General features: G+C 36.7%; 1 protein-coding gene across 2 annotated transcripts in view; it reads left to right on the plus strand.

Annotated features, from left to right (window-relative positions):
• The first annotated feature begins 8,249 nt into the window (after positions 1 to 8,249).
• Positions 8,250 to 12,075, plus strand: part of LOC136847159 (uncharacterized) — a 35,716-nt gene continuing 31,890 nt past the window's right edge. The window contains exons 1-3 of one of the 2 annotated variants that reach the window (XM_067118569.1): positions 8,250 to 8,385; positions 10,189 to 10,402; positions 10,705 to 10,765. In XM_067118569.1, the coding sequence (XP_066974670.1) occupies positions 8,314 to 8,385; positions 10,189 to 10,402; positions 10,705 to 10,765 (347 nt within the window). In that variant the 5' untranslated portion in view covers positions 8,250 to 8,313. The remainder of the gene's footprint in view (positions 8,386 to 10,188; positions 10,403 to 10,704; positions 10,766 to 12,075) is intronic. The other variant, XM_067118577.1, reaches the window with a different exon arrangement.

A 12,075-nucleotide genomic window follows, 5' to 3' on the forward strand; every position in this document is an offset into this window, starting at 1 on the left:
AAGTCTGTGCCCTACAGCAACGGTCACCTTTTGTCATCAAGCTATGATGATATTTAGCTGAAAGGAAAGATGTATAGACAAGGTTACTAAATGCTCATATAGGATTGGAAAACAAAAATTTACATATAGTTTCTAATTAAATTAATAATGCAGATAACTTACCATTATTTTACTAGGACATGCTTCACTGTGGCCTGTCTTGTAATGAGCATTTCTGTTGTTCTGCCCTTAGACTCGTAGCAACTTGTCATTAGGTGTGGGGCTTTTAGAAACCAATTGCTTTGGAGTGACTTAAAACTTAGCCCTGAGTAGTTTCTCTAAACTAAATAAGAGAGGTTTCTACCTTTAATTTTTTTTCTCCTTACCCAATTGCGATTGACCTTTAGGTAGCTTTGGATATAATTTTGATCACTCATAAAACATGACGCAGGGTGAGGTTGGATGATTTACTGCTTCACTCATAGAATTCAAGTAGCTGATGTGGTCAAATGAGGATTAAGTCTAATATCAAGCTCCTCTCTTAATATGGGGTTTGATCTTGACAGACTGATAAACCTCAAGGCATTATGTGAGTATTGTGTGTGTGTATCTTTATACTGTGTCTCAATATGAGCCCAAGGGAGACCTGTGAAAAAAGCATCCATCTGTTGTTTAAGTGTAGCTTCATGATAGGTATGGAGAGTCAAGTTCAGAGACACTTCCAGTAGCACAAAGTCACATAAATTTACAAACCCAAAAAGAGAAGGAAAACTCGGATAAGACCCAACATTGATTCAGTATGATTATCTTTGTGGGAATGAAAACCAGTCAAGATTTCTGGTATTAGGAGTTCATAAGAAAATACCTTCATAGAAAAACATAAAAAATGTTCATTAACCAGTTATCTAGCTAGAAAATATCTTTTATTAAAAAAATCAAAGGAAAATTGTTGCTGTAAATCACTAGCAAAAAACAGAAAGCTACCGACCAATGAAAACCTTAGATAATATCAATGTCAGAGTAACTAAACAAGATACAGTGAATGATGTGCAGGACACTGAAGATGAAATGTTAGTTAAAAAGACCAAATTAAACTCCATTCAAATGTAGAATAACATAAAGACTGTGAAATCTATGACATCCCAGCAAAAACAAGAAAGTATTAAAGGGCCAAAGATGAAATTCAGTGGCTAGAGCATTCCTCGGAAAATAAAAGTTTTGTGCCAAAACAGACAGCTAAGACCATATGTACCTATACCTCTAAAATGCAATTCACCATTTTGTGTCGGCTACTGGCAATCTACTGTGAATACCAGGGAGATTGTTACTCTGAAAATTAGAAAGAATCTAAACAAAAATATGTATGAAGTCCTTAATTCCCAATATTCTGGGGTTTCTATAAATATAAACAGCAGAAGAGATTGACATGGAAGAAAATCATAAGAAAGCACATGAAAAGCTCTCAATGGTGTTTCATCACAAAAAAACTAATACCAAAAGTAATATGTATCAGTACCAAAAATATGTGAAAAACACCCCAAAAATAGGAAGAAGCCACTACACCATTTCCAGCCGTAGGAACAAGATCCAGAAGAATTGGACTAGACCAAATAGCAAGCAGTGACAAAAAAAATAAACTCCAGCTTCTAATAATCAATGGTATTAAGTACATGACAGGAACAAGCTGTTCTACCTTCAGGCATGTGAACCCATAAAGTGCAAGACAAAATAGAAATAAAAGCAGAAAATACATTCAGCAGCTCGTCAAGCTAATAGTCCCTAACAGAGATCAGGTCATTAAAGCGTGGATGTCATGTGTGTTTCATAAAAGAACTGAATTTACTTCCTAACATTAGTGAACAATCATCTGTTCCCACACATGAGTTGTCAGAATTGACTAATTCCTCATAATTGTGTTTTTTATTGGCTACCACAGATAATTTCACAGGCTCACATGGATGTTTCTTGGGAGGACCCTTTACTGCCTGGCGTCAAGGCGGGATGTATGGAATTTAGGGTCATATTATTATCAATGAATGGTTTTACCAGACCATTGAGTTCATTCTATCATAGGGTTCACCCAAAGGTTTTAGGGTCATAGCTTAAACCTTGGGACCTTATGGTCACTCAGCACTAATCAGGAAAAGGGTTGTGATATTAGAGCCCCCTTCCTCTGTGGCTTGTAATTTGGAACTCTGCCATTCTTGAAGTTGGCATCTATTGCTGTCAGAGTACCTTTATTAGATTTCATTGACATGATATTATATCTTAAATCCTAAAATACTTTTTCACTGGGATGTACATTGAGATGGGCCAACTACTTTCATTGGGAAGAATCTGGGTCAGTTTTCTTTGTCCTGTTCATTTATGAGTTTTCCTTCTCAAATCTGGCACCCTAGAGGTATGCATTTTCTATAGTACCAGCCATTATGTCTCTTGAGCTTGGTGAGTGTGCTGCACTTGGTTGTTTCTTCCATACAAAATCATTCCTTATGAAAACATCTGTGATTCTGAGGTTGATTGCAAATTCCATACTCTACCTTGTGAGGATTGAATTTCCAGCAGCCTCACCTACCTGGATAAAAACAGCTTATCGGCGCTGTCTTGCTTCCTAAACAGCAATTCAGACTACAGTGGACCCCTGACTCATTTGCGTTTAAGGATTTGTGTATTCGCCTATTCACAAATTTTTCTGTAGAACATAACTCCAAGTAGTCCACGGAAAATTCGCCTATTCGCTGATTTTTTATTATTATTATCATTATTCAGCAAATAAAACCTGTTCATATGGAACAAGCCCACAGGGGCCATTGACTTGAAATCCAAGCTTCCAAAGAATATGGTATTCATTAGGAAGAAGTAAGAGGAAGTACTGTAAAAGGAAATACAGCAAGAAGAGATACAAATTATTAAAAAAGAAAAAATAAATTAATAAATACAGTAAAGGATATCTAAAATATTTGATAATTATTTTCATTTTATTTTTGTGACTAAATGCATTTTTATGATATAGAAATGACTTACTGTAATAATTTTCAAATAATATTACTGTAAACAGCAAAATATCAAAAAAATGTATTTTTTTCCTTGAAAAACATTCACCAAACAATGTACCAGTGCCACCCCTATCTACATTTTTGCCTTGGTAAGAGCACAGTAACAGTTGCAGGAGTGTTCGCACACAGCTGTAAGGCATACTGTATATTTTTAAGGGTATGTTGTAAGATAAATTTGAAATGATATTACATAAAGTGTTTTAGGATGAGATTTTTTCATAGAGCATTTCTGAAGTATTTGTTAATTATTTTAATTTTATTTTTGTGACTAAATACATTTTTTATGATATAAAAATTATTTACTGTACTATTTTCAAATATTAATATTGTTGTAAACAGCAAAATCTCAATAAAATTTTTTTTTTTTTTAACCATCGCCAAACAATGTACCAATGTCACCCCTATCTATGTTAACATAAAACGGTAAGGCTTGAATATTACGTTATGAAAGAAAATGTATGTGTCTGAATACTGTATAGGGATAACTTGATTAGTTTTTGCCTTGGTAAGAGTACAGTAACAGTTGAAGGAGTGTTCATGCATAGCTGTAAGCCATACTGTATATTTTTTATAGCATAGTCGCTGTTTCATCCTCAAGGAGTTACCTGCTGGTAGACCATGGAAGGTAACTCCTTGAGGACTCAACAGCAACTACCAAAACTAGGTTTTTCCTACGTCAAAACTTGTTTTTTAAGGGTATGTTGTAAGATGACTTTGAAATTATATTATGTAAAGTGTTTTAGGATGAGATTTTTTCGTAGAGCATATCTAAAATATTCACTAATTATTTTCATTTTATGTTCATAACTAAATACCTTTTTTTTTAATAAAAAAATTATTCACTAATTTTCAAATACAGGTTGACCATCACTAATCCGGCAATCAGTAGTCCGGAACAATCAGTAATCCGGCACAAATTTCGGCCAGAGTTATTTCTAATGTTTCCGCACTAATTTTCAAATTTCCCGGTCGCTGTGCTAACTCGCCACGCCGCTTGATTTGGACAGGCGCTATGTGCTGCATCGACAAACTGAAGGTGTTTGTAAATGCAAGCATGCTTTTGCTGTTCCATTTTTTACATTTATTATTGTCTTTTGGCCTACACTAAGGTATATCGTTTAGGCTAAATATACGGTAGCCTAGCCTACATTATACTGAACTCTATTCACATATTAACAGCATTATACAAACATCAACATAAAGAATGTGCATCTTTTAATGGATCTTTTAAAAAGTTATGCTTTACTATTGCATTGTATCCAATTGCGTATATTCTCATATTGCTTTTGTATTATAAATTGCGATCAATGTTTTGTTTTGGAATCGATAACGCGGTGTTTATTTCGCCACATTTAACTCAGTTCAGTGCGCTTTTCTTGCTTCTAGTAAGCGTAAATGAATATAGATACTTTATTTATTTGGGACAAGGATATTTTTTGTCATATGAAGTGTTTTTAAGTTGAAATATAACTTAAATACGTCTCGCCAGAAATTAATTTAGCTATTTTTTCGTTAATATATGACGTTTTGGAATTGCGGCTGGCCGCTTTGGGGCACGTGTGTTTTGTGTAGAAAATCAAGATGCCGTTCGCTATTTTCTGATTTCATCATAATACGAGCTTTACGTATTTATCTTTTATCGCGTGAAAAACAGCAGTAATTTGTATTCTTTCATGCCCAGTAGTTTTAAAATACATTCTCTCCAATTTTATTTACGGGTCGAGTTTCATCCATGTTGCTGATGCACGATAATTTATAGTCATTAGCAGCTTGAACATTGTTTTCTCAGCTTCAGCTACAACTTGCAGCTTAAAGTTACTGAAGCAGTATATTTCTTTGCCGATCTTTTTCTCCAAAGCGAATAAGGTGTAGTTTAAAAATATATCAGTCCTATTGTACAGTACTTAACGTCATTTGTAACATAACGACAGTAATTGTTTGACCGTACGATGGTTGAAATACAAGCAAAACAGTTGTTATCCGATACGATTAGTAGCAAAACAACAGTTTCCCGTTCGGTTGTTTATGGCAGTACTGTACACATTTACGCAAGAGTATAACATTACTGACAATACTTTTATCATTCTCTTTTACTTTTTTAACTAGCAGATGGAATAAAGAGATGGAGGAAAAGAAGTTGGTCTATTGTAAGTTGGTCTCTCTCGCTGCCTGCGCGAAATCTAAAAATATTTCCTAAATATTTCAGACGGGTATTAATTACTAACCCATCGTGAAACTCGAAATATCGTAATTCGAGCACTACCTGTATTTGATAATTGTCTTTTCTTTATTAACCAACTTGTACTGATTTATGGGATATTTTAATTCTAAGATGAGGTGCTTAGCTGCTGGGTTTCGTGTATTCTAGCCTAATAAATGGCTAATCCGGCAGAATGGCTAATCCGGCACCCTCCAGGTCCCAATGACACCGGATTAGTGATGGTCAACCTGTACAGTATTAATATTAACGTAAACACAGCAAAATATCAATAAAATGTATTTTTTTCCCTTAAAGGATGTTTGCCAAACAAAGCGCAAATTCTAATAACAAAGGTCACAAGAAAGAAAATGCTGCTTGGGAAGCTGAAATACTTAGGCGCAATGTTACTTGACACGATATTAGCAAGCGTTTGCAAAGAAGCCAATCGAGGAGTGCCATTCATTTTCCTTGGCGCTCATTGGCTGTACCCACCCCAAGACTTTGTCTCGCTGAGAGAGGTGCAGAGCCCACACCTCTTCCAGTTCACTGCATAGGCCTCTCCTGTGTGAGTGTGCTGTTGCGTATGTGTAGTGTACAGTACAATACTTTAAGTATCTTTGTGTCTTGTTTTCAATCTTTGTGTATCTCTTAATCATGCCCTAAGATGCCTCCTAAATGCCCTGCTCCTTCTAAGGCTTCTAGCAAAGCACCTAAACACCAGAAGAATGTCATGATGCTCCAGGAGAAGATAAAACTTAGGCCGCACTAGCCCGCCATTATAGCATGAATGAGAGTACCAGCCGGTACATCAAGAAGAAAGGGGTAAATATAAGGAAGACCGTGGCTGCCAGCTTCTGCAGTAGTGCTAAGACGGTTTCCACTGTACATGATAAGAACATTGTGAGGATGGAGTCAGCCTTGGAGTTGTGGATCATGGACTGCTGTAAGAAGAACATCCCCCTCAACGGCAACAACATCCGCAAGAAGGCACGAAAACTCTACCAGCAGTTTTTGACTTTTACAGTAGGTAGTGACGTACGGGAAGCAAACTTCATAGACTTCGACGCCCCTGCTGACAAAGAAGAGGCAGGAGCAGGACCATTGTCGGCTCCTGAAGGTTTTTGGGCCAGCAAGGGGTGGTTCCACCGTTTCCAGAAGTGGTTCCACCTAAAGGTTAGCCTTGTTTACTAACCTGAGATAACTAGAGGAAAGGTGGTAGAAAATTATGCCAGTAGTTAGATTACTGCATTCTTCTGTAATGCTCTCATCAGTGGTAATTTATGACCAGCTTCATTACTGTATCAGCAAAATGTAAATATAATATAGGTACGGCTTCGCTTAAAAATAAACTGCAGTATGAAACAGTATTACAAAGAGTGGGCAGATAACATAAAGTGTTTAGTCTAATATCATTGCTTATCTAGCTTTTTTTATTATACGTCAACACTTGATAATCCCGAAGAAAACTTTTATTTCATCCTCATTTGTTGAATTTTTTCACGTTTAATCTAGTTTGTCACAAGTTTTGTGTGGCAAGTCTCGGAAACTATCAAATCCATGATATAAATAACCACAGACTTCTCAAAATAAAGTACAGTACCATAAATTGCTGCCTCTGAAATGAAGTCAGATCTAGCAGTTATATAAAATATGGAAGAGTGAACATGAAACTCCCTAAATTACCCTTTTATAACCCACAGAGTCTAGTTCTTCACTGGACGGGTCGGTATTGTTCTCAGCTAGCACTTTTCTAGGCCCGCATTTGATTCCCTGGCCAGCCAATGAAGAATTAGAGGAATTTATTTCTGGTGAAAGAAATTCATTTCTTGGTGTAATGTGGTTCAGATTCCACAATAAGCTGTAGGTTCCATTGCTAGGTAACCAATTGATTCTTAGCCACATAAAATAAATCTAATCCTTCGGGCCAGCCCTAGGAGAGCTGTTAATCAGCTCAGTTGTCTGGTTAAACTAAGGTATACTTAACTTTTAGCCAAATTTCTTCTTAACCTTCATGGCCATGTGATAACACATCTGTCCTACATATGAATGAGAATTATTTATCCAAAATTAATACTTTGGATTGGAAGCATTTTTCGTTTTGAAGTAAAGTAACCCCTTGGGCATTTGCACTTTCCCAACATTATTATTATTATATGCAGAAGATGAACCTTATTCATATGGAACAAGCCCATAGTATCATTGACTTGAATTCCTACCTCCCAAAGAATATGGCGTTCACTGGAAAAAAGTAACAGAAGGTAATAGGAAATACAGAAAGAAGAGATTGCTTATTAGAGAAGAAAATATAAATTGAATAAAAAATAAATAGATAAAAATGTAAGTAAATTATAAAATACAAGGAGGATTGCTTTAAGGTAGTAATGCTTTGTATCTTCATTTGAACTTTTGAGGTTCCAGTTGCACAACATCCGCAGGGAGACACTTCCACGGTACAACAGTGTGAGGAATAAAGGACCTCTGGAACCGGGAAGTTCGATAGTGACGTACATTTACTGCATATTCGTGTTGCTGCTCAGCAAATCTGGTTGCCCTTGGCAGGAAAAGAGGATCAGGGATCAATTGTTAATGTGAAAGATCAGTTAAAATACAAACAAGGGACCATCCATCAATGGTCCAAGTCATTATATACTGTCCTTTATTTCAATCTCAGTGCTTCCATCCATATGTACCAAATCACAGAAAATGGTGAAAATTCCATTAAATCACAAAATGGTGAAAATTCCAATAAAATCACACCGTTGTGAAGGGATGAGCAGAACTAGACTGAGCTATGTAGCACTAACCACATGGGATACTGTCTAGTCCAATGTGTAAATGTTGAAATGACTTTCCCAGGGAGATGGAAAGCTATGAACAGTTTATGGAACAGTCAATGAATGTTTATATATTATAGTTCAATTATATTATTGTAGTTTCAGAATCATTACTGTGTAGTAAATTGCACACCATACTGTACAGTAAATACGATATGCTAGTAATATAATAGTATACCCTAATAACTGTAGTACATAGAAAATGAGCACCATAGAAAATGTGAATAAAAGGGGAATCTAGTGAATGACTGTTTTGAAGTGTTCTTGCTCTGTAGCTACATGTGCACCACCGTTCTACATTACTACTGGTAACATGGTCAGTACAATTTCACTTTTGTTATACAGTTATGTACATTACAGTACCCTTGGATGTGTTGTGTTTAAATGGTAGTAGTTGCTTGATCGTGAATACACAGGCCTACAATTTAGGTAGGCCAGGCCACTGTGTATTGAATGAATTACTTATTTTGCTTGCTAGTGTCATATTTTTAGGTTGTTGTGGTATTTGATATACGCTTATTATAAAAAATATAAATAATTTACTTTGCTTTGGATTCTGCACTTATTTTTTAAGTTGGTGTATATTTTTATATAGGTACGGTAGGATTTTTTGGGTATCCTTGAGGTAACATAACTTAGGCTAGCCTAGTCATTACTGTCTACCCTTTTCTGCACATTTAATGTGTTGGCCCGAAATTTTTACTGTAAACCATAATGAGATTACATAGGTTAAAATAATAGGTAGAACTAAGTAGTAGCTCTGCGGCGGCGTATAAATTAGTAGTTTGAGGGATGGTGTACCACCGTTATATCCTATATTTATTGGGAGTGACCACAGTGGGAAACTGTGGTGAGTTTTGGGTGGGGGAAAGCACAAACAAGCGAAATACAGAAATATATTGTAATCTAATGTAACCTAGTTTGCCACATCATTACCTGGTGTGGGGGCTTTGCTCCCACTGGAACCTGCCCCTCCTGACCTAACCTATGGTACTGTATAGGGTCGTAACCTAACCTTGGACACTGCATCCTTATCTGGCCGAGGAGTTTCACCCTCTTGGATCCCCCACCTCACCTAACATAACTTAAGTCACTTTGGTGTTACTAATATAGTATGTAGTGTCTCTTGCAAAATGTTCAGAAACCTTAACCTGATCAGAATTAGAACTTCCAGAAGTATCATGAGGATGTTGGGGTATGATCCCATATTTCACTCGTCATGTGTTTTCTCCCACTAACTTTCTGGTCCACCATAATTGTAGGATATAATGGAGATCTAGCATCTCTAAAACTAGTGATTTGCTGTCAGATTAATGGTAAAAACATTCAAAGGCACCCTAAAAAAATTTTGCATGAAATCTAGCTGTGCAGGCAAAATAATCTAGGGAACAAGGAAAGGCCTCAGTTCCAAAATTCAGGCTTTGTCATTGTCCATTTGCCCACATTTCCAGATGATATGAATATACAATTATGCATTAAAGAACAGGAAATGCAAAATATGGCTGATAAGATTTTGCTGCAGTTCAACACAGTATGCTCCCAGCAAAAGTCAGAGAAGGTCTGAATTATAAAGTAGTTTCTGAATGTATTTATGCAGTGGTGGTGGATGTGAGAGTCATAGAGATAGAGATTGGACAGTAATGTGACTGTCGCATCCAAACAGGGCTCCATTGCTATGTGTTGATTCCCAGAAATGGCAGCTGCAGCGGCTGCACAGACCAGCAGCAACAGAGCAATCTCTGGCACCCAGTGCTGGGCCATCAACTGTTACATACAGAAACAGAATCATAAAAGAACAGGGATCACATTTCACAAGTGACATATTTTCATTCATGAAAATCTTTATAATTGTGTTGAAACAACCTCAAACAAGTATACATGTTTTAGATCACAGTCAACTTCACGCCTGCTTTTTGAGCTAATAAAATAGTGAATGCTGTAATAAGCTTTTTATTAAAGCTTATTTGACATTAAATTCATATAGCCTAATAAATTAGCATGTAGGGTTTTAGGCCTGTTATGGCATAATACTGTCATGTAAAAATTGTATCATATATTAATAAATAAATATGAGCATTGGATGTGTAAATTAAACAAGGTTTATAATGTTTTCTTTTAGATGCCTACATATGCCACTCCTGCTGTAGCAGCACCAGAGGGTAGAGTAGTGAAGCAGGAAGAGAAAACTGTGTCTCAAGAAAAACCCTGCGGCCTGCGTAATGCCAGAGTCAGAGAGATGAGGGCAAAGGAGACAGTGAAGTCACTCACACAGGATTTGGCTAAGAAAAATCTCAGCAACTCAGAGCTAGAACTCAAACTGGCTCCCTTTGAAGGTATGATTGCAGTGCACCAGCCATATGAATCTTTCATTGAAAACTATTCAGGTGCTGGGGATATGATTTTCAGTTCTTCCCCAAAAATAACTCAATGAAATAAATAGCCTAAGTCAAAAGCTATCTGACAGTAAGTGACCTGATGCACTTTCTAAGACTTACAGATTATTGCATAATGGTTTAACCAGAGGCCTTCTATTTTAGGCATTCCATGTGAATTGTTCTGCAAGCTGACAACCCAGTACTGTACTCACTAGCCCAGTGACAGTTTGCCTTAACGCTTCATTTATATTCCCCCAAAGCCTACCACTACTTATGTGAGGATCTGAAGCTGAACCTACCAGAGCCACGAACATTACAAAGGTAAATTTACATCGATATGTTATTAGCTTTATTTTTATTTCTACATATAGTACACATTGTCCTTGGTAAATGCTGCAAAGATCATTTATCAATCTTTAAAGACTACTGTGAAAATTGGCTGTAAATGCAGTATGATCGTGATGTTGTAACATCACCATATCTGGAAAACTTTTTGGCTTAACTGTAGAAAAAATATACCAGCAAAATTAAATATTTTTATTTCTGTACACAGTACATATTGTATTTAGTAAATGGTGCATAAATCAGTGGACAGTCTTGAAGGACAGCTGAGAAAACACGTTCATAGAGTACAGGGTTTCACATTAGTTTGCATGAGTTGCATCATTGTTTACATAATAATCAACACATAACAATGGCACCAGGTAGTGCATGTCACAAATTGTTTGGCTATCATAGGCTGTCCAATCTCTCTCTCTATATCTATGGTGAGAGTGGGTATTGACTAGTTTAAATGACAAATGCACCAGCATGTTCACCACCTCTGCAAACATAGGACCAGAATCTGCTTCAGTATTCAGTACTTTTCAAACTTTCGTTGACACCATGCTGTGATTAACTGTAGCAAAATGTTAATGGCCATATTTTACATTTCCTGTTTGTTACTACAGAGATACAAACTATGCCTTTCATATATGGAGTATTCTTCAGCACATGTGCTGGACAGGCTGTAAATGACTAACAAGGGAAGTATCCTGGTAGAGATAGGGGAGAGAAGGGAGTTGCCTATGCTCCCCTCATGCATGCTGTCCATTGTCCCTTCACCCGTCAGTATGTGTGAATGCATCAAATTGTTATGCAGTGAATAAGTATGAGATTCACTGATCGGGATTATGAAAGAGAGAGAGAGAGAGACACGATGTTGATAGTTTAAAATGATGAGTCATGGGACCAAGTAAATTGAAGACTAACCATAACAAACCCCAAGATGTGGGAAAGGAAGGAGGAGTTAGAGGATAGACTAAGAAGTGAAAAGGTCAGCAAAAATTGACCTGATTTGTCCTTGCAAAGTGGGAGTTAAGATTGAACCATTAAAGTAAAGTGACGTCCTCAGGAGGCGGAGTTTTATTCAACATAGGTCCAGAGTTCATTCTGATCAATTTTTAGGCAGAGTTACTTGAAAACCAAATTGGGTAGGATTGTGTCACTCGCTCCTCTCTTAACATCAAGAAATTTCTAAGTCCAGTGTGGCTGGCCGTGTGAAATAGTTTTTCAAATGTGCGCTGGGCGAAATCCTCCGAAACTGCCACCAAATTATTTTGTTATGCGATGCAGTATTTCTTTTTTTTGCG

This window comes from Macrobrachium rosenbergii, chromosome 2 (genome assembly GCF_040412425.1).
Source record: "Macrobrachium rosenbergii isolate ZJJX-2024 chromosome 2, ASM4041242v1, whole genome shotgun sequence".
NCBI classification, from domain to species: domain Eukaryota; kingdom Metazoa; phylum Arthropoda; class Malacostraca; order Decapoda; family Palaemonidae; genus Macrobrachium; species Macrobrachium rosenbergii.